Source organism: Microchirus variegatus (assembly GCF_963457635.1).
Source record: "Microchirus variegatus genome assembly, chromosome: 15".
Classification (NCBI taxonomy): Eukaryota; Metazoa; Chordata; class Actinopteri; order Pleuronectiformes; family Soleidae; genus Microchirus; species Microchirus variegatus.
The window spans coordinates 15,071,631-15,086,959 of NC_139816.1; the positions used below are offsets into that span (position 1 = coordinate 15,071,631).

The 15,329-nt window shown below is 44.2% G+C and overlaps 1 protein-coding gene across 1 annotated transcript in view; it reads right to left on the reverse strand.

Moving 5' to 3' along the window:
* Positions 1-15,329, reverse strand: part of zfhx4 (zinc finger homeobox 4) — a 76,928-nt gene that overhangs the window by 25,778 nt on the left and 35,821 nt on the right. Inside the window, exon 6 of the mRNA XM_083901655.1 lies at positions 10,338-10,572. Within this exon, the coding sequence (XP_083757781.1) occupies positions 10,338-10,572 (235 nt within the window). The remainder of the gene's footprint in view (positions 1-10,337; positions 10,573-15,329) is intronic.

Consider the following 15,329-nt stretch of genomic DNA (forward strand, 5'->3'; position numbering starts at 1 on the left):
ATCAATATTCAAATGACTCCAGTTATTGATTTATAATTAAGTCTTAATTGCGGCTAGGCTTGGACTTACAAACCACCCTGTGACAATACCGCGGAAAGAAGATAGGGAAACATTATTGATACACTTTAACAGCAGTGGTCACCCGGACATTGATTTAACCGGTTCTGCGGTGCCTTTGGCATGCACTGAGGATCTAAATGCACATACATTTGAGGAAACACACACACACACACACACACACTTGAGAAAAAAACACCTGCATGCACAAACCAATACAAGCGCCTATAAGTGAATGAACACGGAATAATTAACCTTCATCTGGTTCAAGTCAGATCTGCCTAATCTGCAAACTGGACTCTCTGTGTTAAATATGTGTAAGTGTGTGTGTGTGTGTGTTGTAATTACAGCACGCATGCTGAATGTGATTGACTTCCTAATAATTGGTGGAGGTGTCTGAATGTTGCATGTGTGCTTATTTTATTTTATTTTATTTATTTATTTATGGTTCGCTTTTGTGCTTTTGTCATCGGTCCGTGTGCCATGTGGCAAATATGCGGGAGTTCATGCTGAAAAATATGTATGTGTGTGTGTGTGCATGTCCCCACGGGCCTAATCAGGTATCAGATACCTTTTGTTTTGGGAGCTCATTGATGGATGAAATCTTTATCTGTGCTATTGATCAGGAGGATGCAGGTCCTAAACTGTCTGTCTAGCTGCCTGCCTGCTCCAGCTCTAACAAGATTGCCAGGGCTGAGTATATCAGTTAACATTTAATCAATGGCAGCTTAAGACACTGGGGCTAAGGGAAAGAAGCCCCCCGCTTCAGCCCCCTGCCCCAAACCATTACCAAGGATTGAAAGGGAGCTATACGTGTGTGTGTGTGGGTTCCTCATGATTACAAGGGATTGGGTCTGCTTGATCACATGTCTTCAGGGGACAGAGGTGTGTGAATGTTTGCGTCAGTGTTTACAGGCAGGCGAGCGCTGGCTTGTCGATACATGTTAATATGTCAAAAATGCCAGAGGGGGCGGCGGCGGCGGCGGCATGTGCCGGGCTGCTTCTTGTGCCGCTCCGAAGAAAATAGGGAAACTCAATGAAGTGACTGATGTGTTACGAAAATCGCCATTCAAATCAAGCAGAGGCTTCAAATTGGACATGCCTGCGTGAGAAACACACACACACACACACACATACACACTCACTCACACACACTGCAGTTGAAAGATATGATATATTAAGCAATGCATGATTTTTTTTCCATTTCTGCTTTGCTTGCAAAAAGCCCTCTCATGGTAAAATGCAAAAAAATTGGAGAGTCAGCAAAAAAAAGAAATATTATCAGTCAGACCTTTTTTTTTTTCCCTTTGCTTTTAATATTACCATCAGCTCATCTTACCATAAATGAAACCCCATCAGATATAAGAGGCAGATCCTTCATCTCCCTTCTCATATTTTTCCCTTTCATTTTCTGATTCATGATATCGCCTGACCTCATCATCATCATCATCATCATCATCAAATATCATTTTGAGAGTGTTAAAAATGCACTCGTGGGTCGCCTTTGCCTTATGCGGGTGTCTATTCATGTGTGTGTGTGTGTGTGTGTGCAAGGTACAGAAAGCATGTGTTGGTATGTGAGTGTGTATTTGTCTGTGGGGTTGCTCTGATCGGGGGGGAAACCCCTCTCACGTCGCTGCCTTTCGTCCAAAGCCTGGGAGATTCCCACCACCAAAAATCAATGTCTGTGAGAGCATATGTGCGCCTGTGTGTGTGTGTGTGTGTGTCAAGGTTTTGTAAGACAAATCTCTCCAGCATGCGCCGCTTTAGTGCTATTGAACCAAGCTTCGATCACTCGGCCACTGTGAATAATGCAAGGGAGGCTACTGCTCACTTACAGCAAAAGGATGCTTGCGCGCGTGTGTGTGAGTGTGTGTACGGGCGTGCGACAGTATGGTCCTTTCTCCTTGTTCGCAAATGTTCCAGGGCAGTTCTTCAACGCTCCTGCACTTGGCCCGCTTAATCTCATGTCAGATACAGGAACTCCCACATTGATACTGTCTCTTTTGAGTGCGTGCGTGCGCCCCTCGTTGTGCGTGTGCGAGCGCGGACGCTGGAGGCTTCTTCAGTAGATGGCGAGGAGCTTAACTCAAGCAGACAGCTCAGGCCTGCACTTTGACACACCCTGACTCATTACATAGAGCCAGCACACAGCGGAGTATTGTCATTAAAAAAAGACAATTAGATATGAAGTCAAGGGAGCATCACTTACGCGCACGCGCACACGCTCACGAACACACAGCGCAGGATATATAGGTAAATACACTCTCGTCTTCATATCCCCAGGTATATAAAGCGGAGATATTAAAAATAAGGATGTAACAGAGTAATTAAAATGATTCCGCGTGATGCGTGTCTATGTGTGTGTGTGTGTGTGTGTGTGTGTGTGTTCCTGCGTGCGCTTCTGTTAATTAAGCTGAATGATCTGATATGACACAAACCGTAATGCTTTAATGGTGTCCTATACTTGATGTGGCTGGAGGGGACAGTTGATGGGGCTGTAGGGAGAGGCAGGACGACACACTCACACACACACACAAACAGATACAGCTGCTCACTGGCCCTGCCTAAGAGGAACATCTCCTTTTTTTTTTTTTGACATAATTATCTGTGTCATCACTTATGAGGCAATTAAACAAACATCAGTTCCTATTTCCTGTCCCTCTGTCTCTTCGCTCCTCGTCCACTTCCTCATCCTCAGCCATCTGTGTTCCCATTGCAGCTCCTCCTCTCTCTTTTTTTTTTTTTTTATAATTTTTATTTTATTTAATCTTCTCCTTGCTCCTCTCCTCCCAAACGACCTCCCCACCACCACCCACTGACACCCATGCCACTCCAAACCTCACCACACCTCGTCAACACCCCCACCTCCTGTGCGACTCCAGACAAGGTTTCAATTTCAGCATGCTGATTGTCTCATTGCCGACTCTATGCATGTCTAACACTTACTGGCACTCTGGGGACTGGCAATACACACCATAGAATGCCTATTACACTCCCACATGTTTCTGGCGAGCGTGTGTTCATGCTTGTGTGAGTGTGTGTGTGTGTGTGTGTGCACGCGTGTGTGTTTGCGTGCAAAGGGGTGATGAGGGTGTAAAATGGCTATTACGCTGAGAGTCTGGTCTCTTACACTGGAGAGAATTCTCTGCCGCCTAAAGAGCAGAAAATTGCAACGCTCCTCTTCCTCACTCTCCATTAACCTGCTTTTGAAACAAAGGCCTGGCCAAGGTGTATGTGTGTGTGTGTGTGTGTGTGTGTGTGTGTGTGTGTGTGTGTGTGTGTGTGTGTGTGTGTGCGTCCTTGCCCATAAAGCATCTTATGGACCCAACCAAGCTGAAACCTTAAAATCTCTTTGTTTCCTATTATGTGTACAGGCTATGTTTAGCCAAGTGCACTTGTTAAACGCCGCCTTTTATTCACTTTTCCCCAAATTGTACATAATGTACATTTTTAATGCACTTAAATGAACTCCATTTTTTTCCATCCCTCATAAAAACAGTCAAAGGGAGATGACATTTTACGAGGGGCTTCAAGACGACTAAAGCGGCAGACATATTTGTATAATTTGCACAAAGACATCCACATCAAAGCACAAATCCAGTCCCAAGATCATTCAATGGATTTTTATCAGTCTATCCATTTCTTGTGCCTTTTTTCCTCCCCCCTACACAACATCCTTTCCCTCTCTCTCCGTCACGTTCCTCTTCTCTCTCTCTATTTTCAGAATGTTATTAGGACATGATAAAAGCAAAAGGGATGTCATGACACAGTACCCCCTGTTAGCATTAGGAGGTGGGAGAGAAAACGAACGAGAGAACGAGGAGGGGTGATGGGGTTTGTGGGGGTGGTGGGGGGATGAAAGAGATTTGTCTGGAAATGATTGCTCACAAGGCACTGATTCTCTGCTTTAATCTCGCGCAGTGTGCTCAAATTTCCTATTAGGGAGATGAAGAAAAGGAGAAAGAGAGATGGGTCTTATTCACATAGGTGGGGAGGTGAAACCATAGCATGTCTCTCAGTGTTTGCTTGGGCCGACAAAAGATACAGAACATTTCTCCAGCTCTATATAGAGATGAGTCCTAATTTCTTTCACGGAAAAAATTTGGTTTACGGCAATTTGTTGTGTTGAGGAACAGCTTCGCCGCTGAACTGCTTCAGGGTCACATACAAAGGCACTGACAGCTGCTGTAGCTGCAAAGCTTCCTCCGGGCGGTGACGATTAGCCTCGGCTATAGGTAATCAATAGCTGCTATCAATTCCATACCGCCAATTGATAGATGGAGTAAAGGAAAACAGAGGAGAGTGAGGATGAAGGGAGGAATGTGTTGCTGCTGTAGGAAAAATTCGACCTGACAATACTGCTCTCTTATGTTTTTGTTTTTTTTCCCCTCATTTCTGAGAGTGTGCGTCCATACTCGGGCTGCCTCAAATGTCCATCTGTGAATTGTATCATAGCAGTGACTGAGATTAGTGGCTGCTTGGACCCAGTGAGCATATTGCCTGGTTACCGTGGCTCCGGCTCCACACAGCCCTCCTCCCATCACTGGATTGTTTGTCTTAATGCTATGTGACATGACCCATTGTTTTGTCCATCTGTGGTTAAGAGTCAATGGACACCGGGTGTATGAGGGTAGTGAGGAGAGAAAAGAATGGAGGTAGGGGAGAAGAAAAATAAAGAGGAGCAGGGAGTAAGGGTGTGTGTGTGTGTGTGTGTAGGGGGGGGTGGTGAGAGCTCAGAGGTGAAAAGATATCAAAAGAGAGTGCAACATTACTATGTTTTCAATATGGTCCTCCTCGGACTTTAAGTTCACCACTTCCTTTACCAGGGTCTTTTCCATATGGAGTGGAGCCTCGAGCACTTTGTGATATCACTGATGTGAAAGACGTCCTGGCCCCGTGACGCCAGCTCGCTCTTCAAAGAGTAAAGTCATATTTTACTATGCGTCCTCAGAGCCCCGCGGCTTTGTATTGTAAATAAGACTAACGTGGCATTGGTCAGGTATGCTAATTCAGATAATCAGTGCAATTTCTGTAAATTATAACTGTCAGTGCGGTGGGCACAGAACCTTGGCGGAAAACATGAGGGAACAATTTAGCCCGGGTAATACCCCTCCACTGAAGAGCTGCTCAACTCAAAGAAAAACAATCGGCCTGAGCCCATACCGCCCCGACACACCATTTCAAAAATAGTTTATGGTGAACGAGGTTCATTTTTTTCAGAGGCACAAGTCAGGCTGCTGCCTTTTTTTTCTATGTGCACACACAGACCGCAAAGTAATTATAATTCGCTTGGATGGAATTATTCAAAAAATGGCCACATCTTTTACGCTCAGCCATAGAGAATATGGTTTTGGGAAATTTGGGGTAAATTACTACTTGCTGAAAATATAATAATATACATATATGTATGTGTCTTATTTTGATTTGACAAATGATTTAAAATGCAGTGTATTGTCTCCAACTAATTGCACGGCAATAAAAAAACTACATACTTCACAAAAATCCTCTTGGGTAAAATCACATCACTCTCATCAGAATAGTTTTCCTCGGGAACGGCCTTTTTTACTCATGCTGGGCACATAAAATAACATTCCAAGTTTTTATTATGCGAGAAATGGATCCTGCCTCGGTGAAATCTGCGCGGACTTCACCCTTTTATGTAAGTAACGTCCTGATTCACGATAAATGAAAAGGAAAAGGTCACTAATAAGTTGTTAACTGCAGATAATCGGCTGTACGTAAGCAAATCGATACACAACATAATTAGCTGCCATAATCTATTATAGCCACTTCTAAACATTGATATGTAATGAAGAGATGCAGAAGAGGGATGAAATATCCAAGAGACGCACAAAAATAGTCTCTGAAAGTGGACAATGCTGCCCTTTGATGAGCCAGTCAGCTGCTTTCACCTACTGCTCTCAAATTTGGAAAATGAAAATGACCACCACTGTGCTAACTCTGGTGGTTATTTAGATCTGGGTGTGTGTTGCATCCTTTCTCGCACTCCTCCTGCCGTCCGTGAATGTTTATGTAATGGCCACAAATTACTGAGACAAACCCTGGAAATAGACTTCTGTCTGAGGAGGAACCTCTTCGAAAAAAGAGGAGAGAACCGCCGGAATGGCGAAACCATCGCCACCACCCAGAGGAAAAAAAAATGAAAAAGTACATGATGCAGGAGTGAAAGTGAGGAGGGAAAACCTAATACCTCAAAAGATGCCTTGGTGTCATCACATCATGCTCCTCTGGATAAACGCATGGTGTTTTCCCCACATTGAAAACTGAATAGTTGCTTTTTTGTGTTTTAGGTGCTTTGAGTCATGTGGGTAAATTTGGGGGGGAAAGAGGAATGTCAAGATGGCACACTAGCTCTCTGTCCATTTTCCATTATTCCCTGTGTTTGACACACACACACACACACACATACACAGGCGCGCACACACACACAGAAAAGCACATGTAAGGACGATAAGTGTCCATTAGGCTCAGTTTTTAGCCTAGAGCTGCTATGTAAATGGTTAGCACAGCCACACTAATTCAACTAGGGCCAAAAATGTCCCAGAGCCTTATCACTCAGAGAAAACAAAAGGCTCTGGCTGCACACACACACACACACACACACACATGCACATACTCACATGTACATAGACACACATCCATCCATATGCACATGATAAAAGTGTTGTTGGTGTCTCTAAGTCAGAAGAGGTCTTTTGTTTAAAAAAGGGGACTCAGACAAAGAGGGTCTTCTCCCTCCCTCTCTCTAATGCATGGTCGGTGGTAGCGGTGGTGGGGGGGTGTGTTTAGAGGGATGGAGATGTGAGGGCGGTGGGGTGGTGGACGGATGGATGACAGGCTGGGCTCTCAGAAATAATTACCTCCATAAGATCCCATCTCTCTTTCCTTTTTTTTTGGTGAGGGACAGAGGGAATGAAAGGGGGCGAAAATGACGGAAAGTAAAGTATGCAGAGAAGGCCCTAGTGTTTCTGCTTGGTCTGGCTTATGAGGAGCTTTACACATGATGGAGCAGAGGGCTAATGGGCGAGGAGGACACACGCATAAAAAACACTCTCATTGCACACACACACACACACACACACCTCCTCTCTGTGCTCTTTAAGGCTAAACAAATTGTCAACTGCTTGAGACAGAGACGGAGAAAAAATCACAATAATAACTAAACTTCACAGACTGTTAATGTCTATAAAAACCCGCTGAAGTGATTATTTAAATTATACTGTGCCGTCAATGATGGAATATCCATGACGCACAATCTGTCATATTTTTAAACAGCTGCATTCAGGGTGTAACTTCATTATGGAACTGAAAAGGGCAGAACCAAAAAAAAAAAATCTAATTTCTCTAACAACTTTTGGATGACCATCAAAGCAAAATGGCCTCCACGTCCTCCATGTTGAGAGGCAATTCATTTTTGCATTCTCTTCTGATGCAAGAAAAAAAAAATTCTTCAACACTTCTAATTGTACACAGACAGAGAGGCAATTTATCTCAGCATTGAAGGAACAGTGGGCTTTTTGTCTCTAAAGGACACAGCTCAAAGATCGTGGTCAAAAAGCCTTGGATAAGGGATTTGATGGCCACATAATGTACAAGCATGCACACACACATGTCACTTTGACTGTAAGGTGGCATTTACGCCTGGGTCAAGGCAACACAGCAACTAGTCAAAGGTTCTCAGGTAAACACATGCATCAGCATGCACACATTACCGTCCAGCAGAAGTGTTTTCTGCACACCCCGTCTTTGTTTAAAACACCTATATGCTTGCTGTGCGTCCCTGCAATACTATATCCTTAATTAGGCCATAAAATCAGCATCAAAATTGTTTAATGAAAGCCATTCACGTGTACATAAAGTCCAGAGCATTAGAACTCTTATTCCCAAATGGGCCTATAATTATCTGGCTTGGTTCCAGGTCCCAGGCTTTAAGGGAAAGATACCGGTCAGCACTTAAATTAATCTTTTTCATACCAGTCTCTAATGAACAGAAAGTGCTCGAGTCAGGAGTTGCAGCCCCAGAAAACTAACAGCGCGCGCACACACACATGCACACACACATGCACGCACAAATAGAGTGTCCTCACACTGAACACTGGCTGGAAATGTTGCCTACTATAGAGCCTTTTCCATCGGTGAACACATTCACATCATCTATCACTATATGAGCCTAAAGCAGCTGTAATTTACCTTTTCTTCCAAATAGAATAAACTAACATGCAGTGTTAGCATGTGTAGTTGTGTTTTCTGAAACAGAAGAGGGCTCATTTGAAAAAAAAAAAACTTCTCTCCAGTACAGAACAAGACTAAAACCTCTATTTCTTACATTAACTTTGACAGTTTGAGCTCTAGTTGACACACTTTTAACTCCCCTCTCCTACCAACACCTGCCAAATGTCTACGGTCTACAAGGACATTTCCTTGAAGAATTTACCATGTACCTTGTGAAAGAATACTGTTGTTCACTAAAAATTATATAGAGTGGGCAAAAGGAGGGCATCCAAAAAAAAGTGGATTAACATGTTGGATGATGCCAGCGTCCACTTTTAGCCTCGCGCTGGCTTCCTCATGGAAATTCACCGTGAGGCATCAAAGTATGAAATGGACCCAAGCAACAAATATGGTGTGTTTTAAGAGCGGAACATTTGGAATAGGTGCAGTGGGTGAATATTGCTTTTGACAGTTTTAAAACCTGGTTGCACTCACTGGTTTGAAAATGAAAAGAAGGGGAGGAGAAAAGAGGCTTGAAGCTGGGTTAGGGTTCTTGATGAAAAAATAGACAGGAGCAAGCAGCAGAGATGGAATGAGAAGAACAAAAAAAGGACAGAGAGAGAGAGGGGGGGGGGGGACATCCAAAAAAAAAGAGAGAAAAGTGTGAGGGTGTGTGCGTGTGTGTGTGTGCCGGGGAGGTAATGATTTATCTAAGCATGCTTTTCTTCTGCTTCTGCTGCACCCTAAATCTCACCGAAACTTTGATCCATGGGTAATTAAAACCAAACGTACACCGCCACGGTCTCAATTTCAGGTTTGGGAGCTCCTCTCTTGTCCATGTGTGTGTGTGTGTGTGTGTGTGTGTGCGCGCGCACATGTTCTAATTCACACATGTTTCTAAGCGCCCGGGCCGCCATCTGTTCCGAGAGTACATGTACAGTATAAACAGGACACTTTGGGGATCACAGAGTCATGCAGAAACACACACACACACACACACACGCACCTACGCGCTTGCACACACAGATGGATGCATGGACTAATGCTATGCTGGAATGCTAATCAAAATGTGTTACCCAAACCCCCCACCCCCCCCTCTCAACCACCACCGCCACCCCACCCGCTCCTTCAGGTCAAGCAAAGCAAAAACAAGTTAAGCGCTCATTTTCTCCCAGCAGCATTAACATAGGGATGACTAAATAATGGACCCTGACTCTCCGTCTTCTGGTTTAAATTACAGCGCAGCCCCCTCCCCTTACACCCTGCAACCCCTCACCAACCGTCCACCCCCACTCAAAGAAAAACGATTAATCTTTTTTTTTTTTTTGTCTCTCTGAATGTTTTACAGTTCTGTTACACTTATTAGCTGCTGGCAGGACGGAGACTCTTAAATGAAAGCCAAATTGCTTTGGTCATGAGAAAGGAAATGAAAGCTCACTCCAGGGAGAGACTGTGTAGCCGTAGCATACGTGTGTGTGTATAGATGTGTGTGTGTGTGTGAGTAACATGTGTGTGTACAGGACTTTTTACCATGAGATCCTCCCAAGGTGAAATTTCATGAGCTGACTGCCTGCCTGGGATGTCCCCGTGCACAGGACAGCGTGTGTGTGTCAGTGTGCATATGCGTGTGCGTGTTGCAGATTTAAGTGCGGCAGCCTAATAGGAACAGTATGCTCATTTTGGAGAGATTAGGGGGAATGGACGGGTCTGTATCAAAAGACGTGATCTGGATATGAAGGCCAAAGGACGGAGGGAGGGAGATAGGGAGGGAGGGAGGTTTGACGGTCCAAAGACAGAGTGGTGCAACAAAACTAGGAAAAAGAGATGGGAGGAGTAAAAAAAATGAAGGAAAAAAAAGTGACCACTATGAAATCAGAAGGCAGAGAAGCAAAAACACGAGCAAAAGAGTAAGAAAAATAGGCATGTGTGTGTGATGAATTAGAAACATGTCAAAAAAGACATGTGGAACATGAACGCAAACCCCAAAAATAGCCTTAGAAATAGCAAAAGAACAAGTTAAACAAACAGATTAAAGAAACACAGACCTTGGCTGGGGAGCGACTCCTTGACTTGGAACAGCTCGTGTAAGCTCAGTCCATCCTCGTCTCCTCCCAGGCCTTGCTGGTGCAGCTGGAGTTTCCTCAGTCCTTCGTTCTGCTGGTGGCGAGGAGAGCGACTGTGCTGCACCAGGTTGAGGCGAGCCTTCGTGGAGTAGTCGCACAGTGAGCAGTAGTAGACGCACAACTCCGGGTTGTACGCACTGTCCAGCTTCTGCAAGTGCTGCGGAAACAAGAGGAGAGAGAGCAGATGTCAGACAGTGTTCAAGTTTTAGATTCTTCTATGTCACATTTCTATTGTTGTATTATCTTAGGTAAAACATATTTTGTCTACAAAGTGATCTCTTTGGGTTTTTTTGTCCTTCAAAAACCTTTAAATCCACTCCTTTTCAAGTTCACAGCCACTGAGTCAGTGCGCACAAATCCCGTTTCTCTGGCTTCATACAAGCCAGCAGAAAGTTGGCCCATTATATTCTCTAATGTGCTCGAAAGTACGGGCTGCAGAAAACTTCTACTTCAAACCGCAAAAAGATTAGATTGTAAAAGTACAAATTAAAAGCAAGATTGGTACCTCTTCAATCCCGTGGATAAACCTAATTTTGCATTTTAATTTCAAACAGAGGGGAACACTAAAAAAAAAAAAAAAAAAAAAAAAAAAACGTGTGGCAACGGTAGCTGTGTTTGGTTTTGGGCGCCACAAGCGGCTTCAAATTAACTGGATAAGTTTAAGGTGACGTGAGGATTAAAAAACACACAAAAAGTCAGTTAAGAGGTTGAGTTAAGAACAGGTTCTGTCTTTAACGTGCACATTGTCCAGAACTCCTCATTGTTGGCAGCTGTGGGGATTTCTCATTCAATGTGTGCTGTCAGTTGCAAGCCCTTAATTTCCAGTTGCCTCTTTAATGGCACTGCAGCCATGCAAAGCTACCCCCTACCACTTGCCCTGCCCCAGTGTGTGTCTGTGTGTAGCTGCACACACACACACACACATGCACACACACACACTCCTGCCCCCCCCCCCATCCCACCTTGCCCTACTGCCATACACCCAGTCAAGCCAAGCATATCAAGTGTGCCTCTGTTGTTGCTGCCGGGCTAATGAACAATGCACAAAAACAAAAGACCAGGCCAAGCTTTTATTATCTGATCCTCTCTGAAGGGAGGGAGAGGGAGGGAGGGATGGAGGGAAAGAGGGAGGGAGACACAGAGAGGAAAAGAGAGCAAGGCAAAGAGACAGAGACACAGAGGTGGCTCATGAAGGTTAGTTTATGCTTTGTTAAGATTTATTCATATGGCCATGTGAGGAAACAGGTGCAGGCTTCTGAGCGTGAATTAATACACAAAAAGGTGCGTGCGTGCATGTGTGTGTGTGGAGTGTACCAACTCTCTATTATCTCTTCTATAGGAAGATGTTTCCTGCCTGAATCACATGAAAAGTTAGAAAGGTAATATTTTCTCTTGAGCATTGTTGCATCATGTTATATGGAGCAAAAAAAAAGAGAGAGAGAGAGAGAAGGACTGGAAAAACAACATGTGTGATTTGTGTGTGTGTGTGGGAGGGGGTAGTGTGAGCTGCAGGTGTGTGCGTTCTGACCACCCCCCCCCCCCCCTTCCATTTTTCCCTCTTCCTCCTTTGACAAATAGGGATTAGCAACATAGCTACAGCCCGCTAACACATCTTTTCTCTCTGTCTCTCCCTCTTTCTTTCTTTTGGAGGAAATCTAAGAAGGTTTTTTCTCACGAGACGGTGGGACGTCCCCTCACAGTCAGAGGCCCTTTCAGAAGTCTTAAGTTTTAATTAAGTCAGAGTTGTCAGAAGAAAGCTCTCCGAGTCCAGGGCTCAGGGCCATTAATTACAGCTATCTTTGTTTCTCTGTGAAAGGAGGCCTCCCCTCGCTCCTTCTCTCTCTCTTTCTCTTTGGTTCTTTTCTTTCTTCTCCTCCCTCCCTCACAAGAGGAACCGGGGCTGCTGAGCCTTACCCTGGAAACCACACACACACACACACACACACACACACACACACACACACACACGTGTGCTCAAAGAAGTAAACATGCGCTCGGCGCACACAAATATGCAAACACAATAAGGTTCGAGTTTATGTCTTTTCATTAGAATGTAAACCTCTCAAATTAGTTTCGAGAACTTTCCTAAAATACGGTTTGGAAATGTTACCACCAGTCATCTTGTTCTCGGGCCTTCAGAGTGACTTAGTTCCAAAAATGTCATTTGTTCCGCTGTCAGTTCACGATAAAAACATTATAAAATCAACGGCTGTGGAGTGCACTCGTGTCTGAAGGCCACTCCAGTACACTTACTTTGAGACTATTCTGATTAAAATGGGGGTAAACGTCAAAGTTATACAAAAACATAATCAAACAGGGCCTTTCTTTCTTTCCCGTTCGTTCAACTGCCACCTCACTAAAAATGATGTAACAAAGCACGTGTGTTGTTACATTTTCTGGTGGCTATGAATAACCATTAAAGTAATTATTTTTGAAAATGGAAAAAAAGAAATAGCATAAATTAGACGTGGCCTAAAATACACATCCTTTAATGTCTCAACTTATGGGATTCTATTTGTTTTTATGATATGAGGCTTCAGCTAAGAGTAGCTGAATGATATACTTGGGGTTTGAACTGGGCTGCCAGATAGGTTTAGACCTAATATTAATTCTCTCCCCATCAGCACATTCCAGAGGGTTTGTTTAAGACCTAAACTAGAGGCTGTCTGTCGTTCTCTGGCACTCCGCAGGCCTGAAATGCAGGCGGTCTGGTGATCACAGGCCAGAACATCCATGATTTATGAACTTTTAAAGGAGCACTTTGACTCCTGCCAGGCGTGGGCTGTGTAATGCATATTCAAACACACAAACACACTGTTCCTGCTCCTGGGTTTGCGCCTGTGTGTGTCTGCTTGAAATGTGTATGTAATTTATGCCGCAGCTGATCTGTGCGCGTGGATATCCGCTGCGCGTTGCGTTTGTGCCATATGAGTGTGCACGCAGAATCAAGGGTTGGGGGGGGGGGAGATAAAGGAGGCACATCCCTGTCAATATGGCACCTCTCCAGAGTGCCTGGTGGTTAATTGTTGGGGATTAGTGTTTGGCAAACAACCAAATAAGCTAACACTCCCCGTGGGCCAATCAAAATGGGCTAAACAGCACTCCCTGGGTGGACCTAAACATGGCGCAGACATCTCTGGATGGTGTAGGAGGTGAATACACCCCCCCCCCCCCCAAAACACAAGGGACGCAATTTCATGACAGTGAGGACTTCCTGATTACCTGTCAAAGACACAACGATGTCAGCACTGTGACACACACACACACATACAAACACATTGAAAGAGGGGAGGATTGTCAAATGACAGGTAAAGGAGGGGGGGGGGGTTCTTGTGTAGCACTTTTGCTGCTGCAGTGTGTGTGTGTATGTGGGTGAGGATGACAGAGGACTGTATTCATTATGCAGAATGAGATGTTTACAAAACACCTTTCTCAACACAGCCACAGACACAAACGTGCACATCTCCCCCACCCCCCCTCCCCCCCCTGCTCGCTCCGTAGGTTTGTTGGGAATAAAGCAGCACTGCTGTCTCATATTCATTTGTTCTATCTGTGGTGACAAAGCTGCCTCATTAACTGAATTCTTAATAAGGCACGGCAAAAGACATCTGCTCACAACTTCTTTTATCTTTTGGTGCGTGTGCACATAAGTGTGTGTGCAAGTGTGTTATTCCACAATATAATTTAATTGTTTTTTGTTTTTTTTCTTATTGCATATGTGTGTGTGTGTGTTTTGGTGCGATTACACATGAGTAATTTTGACACACTTCTTTTTTTTTTTTTTTCATTTTACCCCATAACTGTGCTTTTGTGTCTGTCTATAATTTCAATAATGACATCTTTTTTTTTTTTGTCTTTGCCTGTAAATGTGCATGTTCATTGGGTAGGATGACAAAAAATATTTCACAAAAAAACAGCGCAAAGCAGCAGGGTTGTTGTTTTCCTCCATAAACCAAATGACAAATTAGGGTATTCTGTACAAACATGACTCTTTCCTGTCATTAAGTGTAGAACCAGGCAGCTAATGAACACATACTGGAAATAAGAAGCCTCTGCTGCTGCTGCTGCTATGCCTTAATAACCACTATGTGTGTGTAAGGGCAAGTGTGAACATGTTTTATATATTTTAAGAATCAGTATGTTCCTGTTTGTGTCCACTCAGAGTATGTGCATACACAGAAAATGCACACACACACACCCGTGCAAAAACCAAAACCTCTTCATCTGCTTTCATCACTGTTTTCTTTTCAGTGAGGCATTGTAGTTGGCTATACCTTTTTTTTCTGGAATGTCACCAGCTTCCGGTGCCGTCCCCTGGGCCTCTGGGTGCCATCAGAGACAAAAACAGCCCCACTTGGCCCAGCAAACAACAAAAGCGTGTTTTGTTCCTTGAAAGTATTTTAAACACATACCATCACTGCCTGGAAGGCTGCCAAGTGTAGAATTCCATCAGTGCTACCACCTCCCTAACACATGTTTCTGCTAACCGCCGCTCAGCCCCCAAGAAATAGATGTAACGCAAGATCACTGCCAATGGATTTGCTGGCAGACTGCACTGCTGAAAAAGAGATGCTGAGGGCCCAGGTATGTGCTACCCCGCTTCCACAGTTGCTGCACGCACGCAAAAAAAACAAAATATGCAGATAAGGTGTCACATACGGAAATGTGCTGAATGCACATTGCGCAAATTGGCCTTTTTAATGGCAGACACTGTTGACAGTGTCACAGGAGGAAAAGCACAGGTGTAAATAATGAAATGAATCATGGCTGAGTTCCATTCAGCTGCTTCAGTTTCAAGGTTCTGGTACTTTGCATGCTGGCTCACTGTCTCATTGTCTTACTGGGACACTTGAACTGAAAAGAGCCACCATTCGGTTTCACCTGTGAGAGAATACCTGCACCCCTCTCTCTCAC